General features: G+C 33.3%; 1 protein-coding gene across 1 annotated transcript; it reads right to left on the reverse strand.

The window, feature by feature from the left end:
• Window positions 1-18: 18 nt before the first annotated feature.
• On the reverse strand, window positions 19-357 carry LOC107943269 (uncharacterized). The gene has a single exon (XM_016877017.1). The coding sequence runs from the start codon at window positions 355-357 to the stop codon at window positions 19-21; it is 339 nt and encodes a 112-aa protein (XP_016732506.1).
• Between the last annotated feature and the right edge of the window lie 14,782 nt (window positions 358-15,139).

Consider the following 15,139-nt stretch of genomic DNA (forward strand, 5'->3'; position numbering starts at 1 on the left):
TGCTTTCTTGCTAAGCTGCTAGCGAGCCTTGAAATTAGGGCACAAGCCGATGAAACACTTGTTCTTTGCTTCGTCTTCAAGACCCTTCACTTCCTTCAACTCTGAATCAGTCATTTTGTCGGCTTTCGCCAGCCAACTGTTGACTTCGGGGTATATATTCTCGCCGTTCTTTTCAGCAGCATCAACATCTAGCAGCACTCCGTCTCTTTTGTCTTTCAACGTCTCGACTTTCCTCTCGAAACCCGAAACCATTCTTCTATAGCGGCAAACATAGCTGAAATTACGTTTAACTTTTTGGAACACGTATCCCGCAACTCCGGTAACAAGGTTGCTAGCCGTGCCCGTAATAACTTCCATGTTTTTCTTGGGAAAGGGGTATTCAAAACTCAAGCAAAAAGTGCATGTGATAGAATAAGAGGGGAGCAGATTCAAATAATAATAAGGAAACAAGGAAACTGTTGTTACAAACAACAAGCTAATGCGGAGCAGAAGATGATCAGAGGGAAGTAGGAGACAAAGAGTGAAGAATTGGAAAAGGTTTATTTTGTGGACTGAACCTAGCTAAGTTGGGAAAATAGAGAAGGAAACAGTTGTGGGTTTGGGTAGGCAGTCGCTGAGATCTAAGTAATGGAGATGAGGAGCCTGCAATATTCAAGCACAGCAACCGATGACTTTCACATGGGAAGCTAAAAAAGATGTGGGACTCAGACATCAATTTCTATAACTATTATCGTAAATAGTATTGAAAATGTAGAACTATTGTTTTTCGATATAGATAAATTCAAGTTCGGAAATAATGGTATGAAATACTGACATCATATTAATATACTTTTTAATAATTTAATGTTAATTCATTCTAAATTTTAATATTTTAATTAAAAATTTGAAATTAGGTTATTTTACTGGTGAACTGAAAAAACGACTTATCCTTTTATTTTCCCAAGTCATTTTACACTCGCTTCTCTTAGTTCTTTACTTATGTTCTTTTAACAAAATCACCTTTGCTTTTCTCCCTTTCTTTCACCAGCATCGTCCCTTCTCTCATTGGCGACATTAAACAAATCAAAACGCGTTGAGACATCTCGATTTTGGTACAGTCTCTATTTTCGCTATTTCAGAAATTAAACATGTGACCTTATTTATTCTTGCTCTTCTAATCTAAATACCCATATCAATGTGGATTATTTTATTTGTTCCTTTTTCAGATAACTAATAAATATTAAGTTTTGGATTTGGTTTATTTCAAGGGTAAATTACATCAATAGTCACTCAACTTTGGGATAGTTGATAAAATAGTCACTCTGGTTTTAATTTAGTCACTTAATTTTTGAAAAATAACAAAACAGTTACTAGCATTATCGAAAAGTGACAAATCAATCAACCACTAACATTTTCCGTGCAAACCTAACGAGATAGGTGACGTGACCAATTAACTAGCCACGTTGGTTGTCCACAGTAGAAACTCACCCAATTTAAGAAGAAACTAAAAAAAGAAACCTTAATAACAACGAAGAAGAAGAAGAAGAAGAAGAAGAAGAAGAAGAAGAAGAAGAAGAAGAAGAAGGAAGAAGAAGAAGAAGAAACAAATCCACCCCACAAACAAACCTACAGCATCGGCAAGTACTTCGACCCCCACCACTTGCATCGCCATTAAACTGGGTTAGGGTTTTTTTTCCTAATATTCTTCTTCTGTTGTGGATAAAATTCAAAGGTTAAACTTTGTCTCATAGGGAAACTTCTTCCTGAAATACTAAATCACAAACAAAAAAAAGCCTTCTCGTCGAATTTTGGTCAATAACATTACATAAGTAACCAGAACAAAAAACAAAGATTGAAGGACAATAAGAAGAATAAAGTAGGAGAAAGAGAGAAAGATATGGGTTTTTTGTATTTTACCAGTTTCTAAATCCTAATTTTGGTTTCAATTTCTTTTTATTGTCTTTTCCTTTCTTTTCTTCCTAACAAGTTTGACAAAGTGATTAGACAGAGGAAACAAACAAGATGAAAAAGAAAAACAACATAGAGAATAAGAAAAAAAGAGCATATATATCTGGGTTCTCCCCTTCCATCTTTTGCTTCCCTATTGATTTTTTTCTTTTTTGTTCTAGTCAAATACTTCAAGTTAACAGGATGGTGTAGAGGTCATCGTTTCCACGTGGGATGCCAACATGGCAAGTTAACGGGCCACCTCGGTTTTTTGTTACATTTGTAACGGTAGTGACTGTTCTATTATTTTTCGAAAGTTGAGTGACTGAATTGAAACCAAAGTGACTGTTTTGTCAGCTTCCCAAAATTGAGTGACTATTAGCGTAATTTACCCTTATTTCAATTTTTTTTTATATTTTCTTTAAATGATTTATTTCAGATTCATTATGTCTTAGTTAAAGCTTGTTTGTGACATTGACTCAAAGGCTGTGAAAAATCTGTTGAATTGTGATAAGTAGTGCAATTTTTTGTATAGAGATGATAAAGATTTAAATGAAACAGATGGAGTGTGATGAGAAGATGGGACTAGTGGTGGTTTTCTCTGGGATTGAGAAGTCATATTCATGGCTACGAGTTTTTTCTTAAGCTTGGTGTTTTGGTAGTTATTGATATCATTGTTAATCCTTCTTAGTAACCAAGCAACTATTGTTGGACATAAATAATGCGGCATCAAACTATTAAGAGCCTATATTAGCTACATATCTGTGAATTATTTAAGTATGTTTATGATAAAATCATATTTAAAAGTTTTACTAATTTCTTAAAAGCATAATCATTTATTTGGGCTAAATTTGAGAGAAATGCCGATTTTGGAAAAGAAATTAGAAATAGGCCAATTTTTAGGATATTTAGGGGAATAGGTCGATTTTCCAAAATCGGCATTTTCTTTAAATTTAGCTCATTTATTTGGCTCTTTTAACTTTATAAAAGAAAATTATTTCAGTTATTTATTTAATTTTTCATCTCTTTTAGTTCTTAAAACTCCACTGATTTATTTGTTAAATGGCAATTGACACATACAATAAGTTCAGTTGCTTCTCGTGGATTTTCATGCCCCTGCTACGCAAAAATGAGATATGCATTTGAAATGGAGGTTAGTATACAGGTCAAGAGGGATACGGAAATGAATTGAGTAATCTCCTTCTTTGTTCAAGAAAAATATTTCTAGTTTGCATAGTTCAATCATTAATCCCGAAAATTTCAACAATAAAATTAGAGAGATTACTAGTATAGTTCCCTAGCAATTTACTTTTACTAAAAACTGGAAAAAGAAGACTGAAACAGGAGAAATTGTGTTCGCTTGATAGTAGAAAGAATAAAGTAAGTAAAACTTTGCATATCTCGAAAGTAAGAAAGATTATGATCGAATCTGTCATTCATTTTTAGTCATTAATTGAATAATAAATAATAGAGTATTATTATAATTTTTATTATTAAATAATTTTGATAAATTTTACACTTTTTTAAAATTTTTTTAAAAAAATTAAAAACTTATATATATATTTAAAATTAATTAATTGTTGGTATGGCATACAAGTGGATGTCATTTCAGCAAAATTAACAAATATCAACTTTTCTATTCATTTTGACACAAAAAAGAAACACAAATTAAAAATTTTTAAAAATAGAAAATAAAAATAACTTTATATATATATATATATAAAATTAAAGTAGTAAATAGATCACTATCCTTTTGAAAAGGAGTACGAATTTAGTGTGGTAGTTTAAAAGGGGAATAAATGGTTGTTTGGGGTGCAAGTGGTAAGATAAAATTAGTACCACTTCTCTCCTGCTTTTTGTTTTCTTCATATTTTGATAATTGTAGTTGGAAATTAATTAAAATGACAACATTTACTTTTTTTTAATGAAATATACAAATGAAAATGAAATATTTGTAGTTGTCAATTTTTAAATCTAAAGGGGAAATGTGGTGGGAACACTAGTTTGAGATTACTGATGAAACAAAGTGGTGGACTAGTTTTGTATAACACAAATTAAAAACTACATTTATTTGTTTTAAATTTAACTATTATCACCTTCTCTTGTATTTTTGATATAAAAGGAATAGTAAAATACAATAAATTTTAAAATATTAATAGTAGCAAAATATTTAGAAAAGTATACCATATTTTCTATTATTTAAAAAATTTATTAATAAATTCATCCTTAAATTATATTTCAATTATCATATTGTTCATTAAAAAAATTTGATGATAAATTATTAATTTTATCTCATTTTGTCTAAAAAATTACACGACATCTAATAAAAATATTGCTGTCATATTCTTTTTAATTGCAATTGTTTTTTCAGGTTTAAATATTATTTGTAAAACAAACTTTAAAAATAAATATAAAAGTTAAAATATAATTCAAAAGTGAATTTAGTAATAAATTTATATTAAAAATATATCGATATTTTCTTTTTGTGATAAAAAGGAAATTCTAAATTCACATCAAATTAAATTGAGCAAAAGTACCATTAATTTTGTCTTATTGTACTATCCCTAGAATTTTATTGGGTGCATCTTCAAAATTTGTAGATTTGACCCGTACGCTAAACTCAATTTAATCAGACAATCAACAACAAGATGACTTTCTCTTGGGACGTACCAAATTCACTACTATCCTTCATCCTTTAGGATTTGTTGAATCTTTCTAAGTACTATAATTTCTAAATTTGTGATCGTGTTTTTAAAATATATTAATATTTTTTAAACTAAAGGAAAAAAACATCATTTTGAGGACCAAGGCATTTGTGCCACTTGAAAAGGAAAAGAAAAGAAAAGAAAATGATGTATGTTGGAGAGAAGTAATTCCACTTAGTATTTCTTTTTCTCTCATTCCAATCTTATCTTCTATTTGTATATTTTATTAAAAAGTTGTTTTCAAAATGGAAAGAAATTAAGAGACAAGATTTAGTTTTGTAAGATATGGTATCCCCTTAATTCATTAACCACAACTTTTTATTATAATATACGAATAAAATAAGAGTATTTGGAAGGAAATGAGAGAAAGTGCATCGAAACGAGAGAAAGAAAAAGGGTTAGTGGGAAATTAGATACCTTAATCTTTTATGTTCGTGCTATCACCTTCTTTCTGTCTATTAATTTTGTTTTTGAAAAGAAATTAAAAGGAGTCGATTGAGTGGGGAATTCGCTTTTAAAAGGTTCAGCAATCAAGCACGGTAAAAGGGAAAGAAAAATAATTAGAGGTTACTAAAATTTGAATTGATTCGAAAAAATTAATTTTTTTAATTTTGAGTTAATTAAATTGAGTTGTTTAAATTATTCGAATAAACTCGAATTACTTATTTGAGTCAACTCAAATTACTTATTCGAATTTCGAGTTGAGTTGAATTTTACAATCTGAATAATTTGAATTGGAATAAATATCCTTTTGATTCCTGTCAAGTTTAAAATGAGCAAATTTGTCTCTCTTTGAATAGAAATTATAATATAAACAAAATAATTTTAAAAAATTCAAAATATTTATAAAAATTCAAAAATTTATATTTTTAAAAAAATTTCAAAAAAATCTAAAAAATATGTAAAGAAATATAAAAAATTAAAAATTTTCTAGAATAATAATTTTGGAGACCTAAATAAGTTCATTCATAATTTACTAAAGCATTCTTTTATTATTTTGCTTTGAAAAAGTTTTCAAATATATATGATTTCAAATTTACGTGCTTTAACATAGAATTAGTTATACTGTAACAAGATTTTAATTTGACATATTTAATTTTTTAAATTTAACTCAAACAATTTCACTTGATTCGACTCGACTCGGTTCGAAAAAAAGTTTAAATCAAGTTAAGATGATAAAATAGGACTTGCCAACTCAATTAACTCGAAATTTTTTCACTCGATTCGGTCAAACGTTTCACCCTAGCAACAATCAATTTGTCCAAAATCTGTATTAAATCTATAAATAATTATGTAAAACTTACTTTGATACATTGAACAACATTATTGAAGTGATCATAAATTTGCAAATTTTAATATATCATTTCTCTAACATGAATAGAGAAGAAAAATAACAAGCGGTATAAAAAAATTACTTTTACCAACATTTATAAGTATCAGTGAAAAGCCACAAAACTGTTCCTATTAAGTGTAGGTAAAAAGTTTTCGGCGAGCCTGACTGTAGAAGCCCGAATTGCCCGGGCCCGATTTCATCAAAACCCAACCAAACCTCTAAACCCACTAAAACCCTTAACCCATGACCCATTTACATCTACCCAAACCCATTACAAAACCCAAATATTAAACCCAATTCAAAAGCCTATTAAGCCCCCAAAAAAAACCTAACCCCAAAAAAAAGAAAAAAAAAACCTAACCAAAAAAAAAAACTAAGAAACCCTAGCCACCTAGCCACTTTCCCACTTGCCCCATTTTTCCTCCCATTTTTTATATCCATTGTCTACCACCACCTACTACAAAATAGAAAAAGAAATAATAGAAAATCATGTAAAAGATGGCTATAAAAAGCCATTCAAAAATCATGTAAGAAAAAAGGAGGGGGGATTTTACAAAGATTGAAAAAGGAGACAAACACAAAAATCTCTTCAAATTTTGAAACAAAAGAAACATCAATAAAAAGGTTGCATTTTTTTCTTTTTTCCTCTTCTTTCGAATCTTTTTTCTTTCTTTTTTTGTGTTGTTTTTTTTTCTCTCTTCTTTCTCCCTTCTTTTTTTTTCTTTCTTTCTCTCTTCAAAATGATTTTTTTTGTCAAAAATTGGCCTTAAAGTATGTAGCGCTTTGCGATTTAGTCCCTCTTGCTATGTTATGCTTTGAGGGAAGGAATATTTTCTGTTTTGGCCCCCCACTGTTTCCGGGCGTGTTCAATATAGTCCTTTCCTTTTATTTTTATTTCAATTTTGCCCCAAATATTTTGTTTTTAGTTCAATTTAATCATTTTTAGTTATTTTACTATTTAAATTAATTATTTTAGTATTATTATTATATTTTATTTACTTATGTAGTGTGTTAATAATTTTTATCATTTCTAATACGTATATATATTATATGTATTTTACATCATCTTATGTATATATTCTTAAATATTATTATATATAAAAATATATATATTAAAATACCATATTGTGTATATATTATTATTACTAATTATTACTATTGCTAGTATTATTATAATTATTATTACATTAGTGTATATTTTATGTACATATATATATATTTGTACATATCATTATTTTATATTATTGTTGTAAAATTTTTTTATGTATATATTTTTTATGTACATTTCCTAATATTTTCTTTTATTGTAGATATTATTATTATTATTATTACATACTTTTATTATATGCACATATATATATGTATTTTTATGTACATATTATTATTTTATATTATTATTACCAAATATATCATTTTTCCTATTTTATTATTAGTACATGATTTGTTTTTATTTTCTTTTTTTTTGTAAATATCATTGTTATTGTTATTCTAATATTCTAGTATTCCATGTTAATATTTTTCATTAATGATATCATTTTTTGCATCGTTTATCTATTTTTAATTTCTCACTTTAGGAATATTTTTTCTCATGTTTTAATTAATTTCAATAAATAAGGCAATGTTTCGCATTTTGGAACATCGAAGAATTGTGCCCTAACTTACGGGGTTTTGGTTCTCTCGTTGGTTTTAAATAGCTAAATATCCTTTTGAGTTTTGAAATACACGGATTTCCAATTTAAATTAAAAGACGACCTTGTGCTCGGGAATTCATGGTATTGTGTCCTAACTTACGGGATGTGATACTCCGACATCTCGAGATAAGGAAATCTTTAAACAAATCGATTTAAGCTAATTCAAGAATTTCAAAATCAGTATTAATAGAAAAGATCGTATTTCAAGTCCCTTCCCGATTTTTTAATTTTCGACATTAAGACAATAACTAATCAATTCGGTACCAATTTTTTGGACGTGTCGAGGGTGCTTATCCTTCCTCGCACGTAACCGACTCCCGAACTCATTCTCTCAAGTTTCGTAGACCAAAGGCCCTGTTTTAGTAAACTAAAATTGATTTATTAAAACAAAGGTGATCCGATCACACCTGATAAAAGATTGGTGGCGACTCCCGTTTTAATTTTCACTTTCAAACAAAGTCGATCCCCGTTTTCAAAAGAATGGTTTCGACAGCTTGGCGACTCCGCTGGGGAATTTGAGAGTCGAGCCTTAAATTGATTATTTTTTTGTCTTTTATCAAAAATCGAAAATCAATTTTAAAGTTACTGCATTGCACGTTGTCTGTTATTTTCACGACTCTCTTCATAATATGCTTGCTTTAAGTGGTTTAATTCTTTGAGGTATCTTTGCATATCGCATCGCATTATTGGTCAATTTCACCCTCTTAAGTGGAAGTGAAAAACTACTCCTTCGTGAGGTCTTCACCTCTGTATAGGATAGTGGATCGCTTTCGGGATATATCCGTACCTGCGTTTTCGTGAGGTTTTTACCTCCGTATAGCCGTAGGGAAATGTATTCCCCTGAATCGAACTCGGTCTGTATGAACCTATAATGGGTGAGGATCGAGGAATCTGTCGGTTTGGGTACCCCTACTTTAGAACTAAGCAGCATATAGAGAGACCTAGGAGCTCACCCTAGGTAAAGCCACTCCGAACTCCTAGCAGTCACCCGACTAGGTGCTTTATTTGATTTATTTCTCCTGTGCTAACGTGTTTTGTTTTTGTTTTTTTTATATCAATGCATTGCATTACATCATTATAGAAAGGAGGTATTGATTCATATTTGATTGCTAAATAGAGCAGTTTGTCATAAGAAAACGAATTTCTTGATAAAGTAGATTATAATACGGTTGTCTAAATATGGTCCAAGTGAACACATGAAAGAAGACTGATAGCCCGTGAAGAAATACAAGACTTTGCTTCATTGCCTGAAGACAGAAACTGACAAAGACTATTCGAGAGCTGTCACGTCTTGACCTTCTTAAAGGAGCTGACAAGTATCACAGCAATAAGTGAGCAACGAGTCGCAGCCTGGATCGAGCAAAAAAGGAGTTAATATAGACATCTGTTGGAGAATTTGTCAGACTCGACCATAAGATCCGGATATGAAGAGGAAGATAGGTGTCTTCACTTGGAATATGAGAGAAAAGCCGTATATGTAGTCTGTTTTATGTAAAGGAATTTGCTTTCTAGAAAAGTTGTTCTAATGAAATTAAATTTAGAATCAATGCCTTTCTTTTTTTTTTTTTGCATTCATGCATTTGCATTACATTACATCAAAGAAAATAATGTGTTGATTCAAAATTAGATTCCTAAATAGAATAGTTTGTCATAAGGAAACGAATTTTTTGATAAAGTGAATTATAGTGCGGTCGTCTAAATATAGTCCAAATAAACACGATGAGAGAAAGCTGATGTCCACGGAGGAATACATGATGTAATTCAAGCCAACAAAGGTTATCCAAGTGCATGACGAGAGAAAGATAGAAGTCCACGAAGGAATACATGACTGGATTTAATTACCGACGAAGATTATCCGAGAGCTGGTACTTTTTGATGAGTATCATGGAGATAAGTGAGCAAGAGATCGAGGCACAGATTAAGCAGCAATGAGCTAGCAAAGGCATATTTTGGAGAATTTACAAGATTCGACCATGAAGAAAAGATCAGCGTTTACTTGGACTATGAAGGGCAATACCGCATATGTAATCTATTTTCATGTAAGGGAATTTGTTTTCTAGAAAAGTTGTTCTAATGGAATTGTTTTCTTTCATGGACGGATTCTCGGGGTATAGTCAGATCAAGATGGCCCCTGAGGATATGGAGAAAACTATCTTCGTAACAATGTGGGGAACATTCTGCTAAAAAGTGATGCCATTTGGGTTAAAGAATGCTGGAGCAACATATCAGAGGGATATGGTGACGTTATTCCATGACATGATGCATAAAGAAATAGAGGTCTACGTCGACGATATGATTGCTAAATCCCGAGGGGAAGAAGAGCATGTAGTGAACCTGAAGAAATTGTTCAACAGACTGAGAAAGTTCCAGCTAAAGCTCAATCCGGCCAAATGTACGTTTGGGGCTACCTCGGGAAAATTGATGGGCTTCATTGTCAGTCAAAGAGGTATCGAGGTTGATCCGGATAAAATAAAAGCTATTTAAGAGTTACCACCTTCGCGCACGCCAAAAGAAGTCAGAGGATTTTTAGGAAGGTTAAACTACATCGCCCGATTCATCGCTCAACTTACCAACCAATGCAACCCAATCTTTCGGCTTCTTCCAAAACATAACCCGGGAGAATGGAATGAGGAATGCCAGGTGGCCTTTGATAAGATAAAATAATATTTGTCTAGTCCTCCAGTACTAGTACCGCCAACTCCGGGAATACCATTAATTTTGTATCTGACAGAGTTCGAAAATTCAATGGGTTGCGTAGTGGGGCAACATGACGAGTCAGGAAAGAAAAAAAAGCGATCTACTACCTCAATAAAAAGTTTACTGAATATGAGGCAAAGTATTCATCCATTGAAAAATACTGTTGCGCTCTGGTTTGGATAGCTCGGAGACTCAGGCAATATATGTTGTATCATACAACATGGTTAATTTCAAAGCTGGACCCAGTAAATTACATGATGGAATCACCTGCACTCTCAGGAAGAATGGCACGATGGCAGATTTTACTATCGGAGTACGAGATCGTCTATGTGAGTCAAAAGTCAATAAAAGGAAGCGCAATAGCTGACTTCTTAGCAACTCGAACAACGGAGGATTACGAGCCATTGAGATTTGATTTCCCAGATGAAGACTTGATGTGCATTACGGAAAAAAGAATGCGAGTCACCAAAAGAGAAGTCATGGAAGACAAGCTTTGATGGTGCATCGAACGCATTGGGGAATGGGATTGGTGCAGTCTTAATATCGCCAGAAGGGAATCATTACCCACTCACTGCCAGGCTGAATTTCTTCTGTACCAATAACATAGCGGAATATGAGGCATGTATAATGGGACTCCGTGCAGCTATTGAACGAAACGTCAAAGCTTTAGAGGTATACGGAGACTCAGCCTTGGTGATTTACCAAGTCCGTGGAGATTGGGAAGTGAAAGACTCAAAACTGGTTAAATACAGAGATCTAGTGGCAGAGTTGATTAAAGAATTCGAAGAAATAACTTTTAATTACCTCCCACGAGAAGAAAACCAATTGGCTGATGCCCTGGCCACTTTGGCTTCAATGTTCAAAGCAAACAGGGAAACAGAAATAATGCCTCTTCAAATGAGCATATATGAAGTCCCTGCACATTGTTTCAGCATTGAAAAAGAGACAGATGGACGGCCATGGTTCCATGATGTCTTAGAATATATCAAGAATCAAAAGTATCCCGAACAAGCAAACGAGAACGACAAAAGAACAATCAGAAGAATGGCAGCGGGATTCGTTCTTGATGGGGACATCCTGTACAAAAGAAGAAAAGATCAGGTGCTCTTGAGATGCGTAGATGCTGTTGAAGCTAGAAAAATCTTAAAGATGTCCATGAGGGAATTTGTGGGACACATACCAATGGTTTCACTATGGCCAGGAAGATTATGAGACTCGGATATTACTGGCTGACGATGGAAAGCGACTGCATTAATTTCGCACGAAAATGCCACAAATGTCAAATTTATGGTGATAAAATTCATGTAGCCCTTTTACCCCTTCACGTCATAACTTCTCCGTGGCCTTTTTCTATGTGGGACATGGATGTTATAGGGCCAATTTCTCCAAAAGCTTCTAATGGACACCGATTTATTTTTGTGGTTATTGATTATTTCATAAAATGGATAGAAGCCACATCGTTTGCCAATGTGACGAAGACTGCGATTTACAGGTTTTTGAAAAAGGAAATCATTTGTCGATATGGTTTGCCTGAAAGAATCATTTCAAATAACGCATTGAATTTGAACAACAAGATGATGAAAGAAGTGTGTGAGCAATTCCAAATAAAGCATCATAACTCCTCGCCTTATCGCCCAAAGATGAATGGAGCTGTTGAAGCGGCCAACAAGAATATTAAGAAGATTATTGGGAAAATGACCGAGACATATAAAGACTGGCACGATAAGCTACCATTTGCTTTGTATGCATATCGCACATCTATACGGACATCTATGGGGGCAACTTTTTTCTCTCTGGTCTATGGAATGGAAGCTGTGCTACCTATCGAAGTTGAGATCCCCTCTCTACGAGTCTTAATAGAGTCGAAATTAGAGGAAGCAGAATAGGTTCGAGCTCGATATGACCAGCTAAACCTCATCGAAGAAAAACGTCTAAAGGTAATTTGTCATGGACAGATGTACCAGAAGAGGATGATCGCGGCCCATGACAAGAAGGTACGGCCAAGAGAATTCCACGAAGGAGAACTCGTGCTGAGAAAGATTCTCCCAATACAAAAAGACCTGCGAGGAAAATGGGCACCAAATTGGGAAGGACCATATGTCGTAAAGAAGGTTTTCTCAAGAGGAGCTTTAATTCTCACTGAGATGGATGGGAATAAGTTACCGAATCCAGTGAATTCAGATGCTATGAAGAAATATTATGCCTGAAAAAAAGGGATCAAGGTGAAAACCCAAAAAGAGCATCTTGATTAACACAAAAGATTAGGATGAAAACTCAAAAGGGCATTCTAATAAAGCAAACCCGGGCTTAAAGAGCAAGGCGGTTGAACGGTGGGTTAAACAGCGAAACTACAGCATTTGAAGCATTTTTCAGTAGCTCGAAATCTTCTACGCAAGAAGCCATGCTAGAAAAGATTCTTGATAAGAAATGTGGAAGAGTTCGTGTGTTGAATATCTAGAGCATCTGTATCTATTGAATGCGATCCGTTTTCTCTTTATGACACTTTCTCATTATCATTGGTTAATTTTCTTTGTTTGCCACGTTTGAAATAAATAAATGTGAGGTATCCCTTTGTCCCTACCTGACCATTTTCATGCATCTCATGATAAATAGTGAAATGACATAATGGAGACAATGATGAAATGACATACTCTAAACAAAAGAAATGTTAAGCATGATAAATAGTGAAATGACATACTTTAAACAAAAGAAATGTTAAGCATTACCTGGATAAGAACTTGATAAGTACAAGAGCCTCAATGCAAGGACAAAGTTCAACCAGGGGCAAAAGAGTGATATCTGAGAAATGTAGATTACTCATGAAGCTTGAGGATGGGTACAAGGCCTAAATAGAAAGTCAAGAGTCAAAGCAATGAACACAGATCATCAAAAATCATGACGAAAGAGGACATATGACAAACAAGCCCAAGGCACATAGTATAATCATGTAGGCATAAAGGCATTTAAGACCAAAATGTGCATATCATGATAACATCATGCATGACATATATAGGTATTCCAGTAGAGCAAGAGGATGTGATGATAGCTGTACTGAATCAAAGGAAAAGACATCTGAGTTCCACCAGTTGACAACTTTTGGTATTTTAATGTTTTTATTTCTGTTCATCAAAAAAAATCAACTCATATTGCGAGAGGTGAGTTGAACCTCAGGTCTTATGACGAGGTATTTACGATTTCCATTTTTCAATTTATGTTTTTCAAAAATCAATTCATATTGCGAGAGGTGAGTTGAGCCTCGGGGTACGCTGAGGTATTGTCAATTTTTGTGTTTTAATTTATGTTTCAAAAAATCAACTCATATTACGAGAGGTGAGTTGAGCCTTAAGACACGTTGAGGTATTTTTAATTTCTGTCTTTCAAAAAAAAAATCAACTCATATTGCGAGAGGTGAGTTGAGCCTCAGGTCACACGCTGAGGTAATTTCAATTTATGTTTGTCAAAAATCAACTCATATTGTGAGAGGTGAGTTGAGCCTCAGGGCACGCTGAGGTATTTTCAATTTATTTTTCAAAAATCAACTCATATTGCGAGAGGTGAGTTAAGCCTCAAGACACGTTGAGGTATTTTCAATTTCTGCTCACATTGCGAGAGGTGAGTTGAGCCTCAGGACACGCTGAGGTAATTTTCAATTTCTGTTGTTAAAAAAAATCAACTCATATTGCGAGAAATGAGTTGAGCCTCAGGACACGCTGAGGTAATTTCAATTCCTGTTTTCAAAATTCAACTCATATTGCGAGAAATGAGTTGAGCCTCAAGACATGCTGAGGTATTTTCAATTTTTGTTTTTCAAAAAAAAAATCAACTCATATTGCAAGAGGTGAGTTGAGCCTCGGGACACGCTGAGGTAATTTCAATTTCTGTTTTCAAAAATCAACTCATATTGCGAGAGGTGAGTTGAGCCTCGGGACACGCTGAGGTAATTTCAATTTCTGTTTTCAAAATTCAACTCATATTGCGAGAGGTGAGTTGAGCCTCGGGACACGCTGAAGTAATTTTAATTTCTGTTTTCAAAAATCAACTCATATTGCGAGAGGTGAGTTGAGCCTCGGGACACGCTGAGGTAATTTCAATTTCTGTTTTCAAAATTCAACTTATATTGCGAGAAATGAGTTGAGCCTCAAGACACGCTGAGGTATTTTCAATTTCTGTTTTCAAAAAAATCAACTTATATTGCGAGAAATGAGTTGAGCCTCGGTTCACATGCTGAGGTATTTTCAATTTCTGTCTTTCAAAAAAATCAACTCATATTGCGAGAGGTGAGTTGAGCTTCAGATCACACACTGTGGTATTTTTTTCAATTTATATTGCGAAAGGTGAGTTGAGCTTTTTAATTTCTGCGAGAGGTGAGTTGAGCCTCGAGTCACATGTCGAGGTATTTTCAAAATCTGCTTTTCAAGATAAGTTTCAAAAATCAACTCATATTGCGAGAGGATCACATGCCGAGTAGAGAATAAAGATTGAAGCTGATTGAAGACGTCAGATTCTGTCTCCTTAAAGTTGCAGTAGAGTTGATCGAGGGCATCAGATCTTGCCTTTCTGAAGCCGTAGAAGAAAAGACCACAAACCTTATCTCACTGAAGCGATAGAAGAGAAGATTGAAGTTGTAGATCTCACCTTTCTGAAGTTACAGTGAAGTAGATCGAAGCCATAAATTTCATATCCTTGAAGTTACATTGGAATAGATTGAAGCTACAAGACGTATATCATAAGATGCAGTGGAGTGAACCAAAGCTACAAGATGCAGTGGACTGAAAAGGGACTAACTA

The sequence above is a fragment of the Gossypium hirsutum genome, chromosome A11 (assembly GCF_007990345.1).
Source record: "Gossypium hirsutum isolate 1008001.06 chromosome A11, Gossypium_hirsutum_v2.1, whole genome shotgun sequence".
Lineage (NCBI taxonomy): Eukaryota > Viridiplantae > Streptophyta > Magnoliopsida > Malvales > Malvaceae > Gossypium > Gossypium hirsutum.

Bases quoted from the DNA above. Each gene is read 5' to 3' on its own strand.
- LOC107943269 (XM_016877017.1), bottom strand. From the start codon at position 357: ATGGAAGTTATTACGGGCACGGCTAGCAACCTTGTTACCGGAGTTGCG.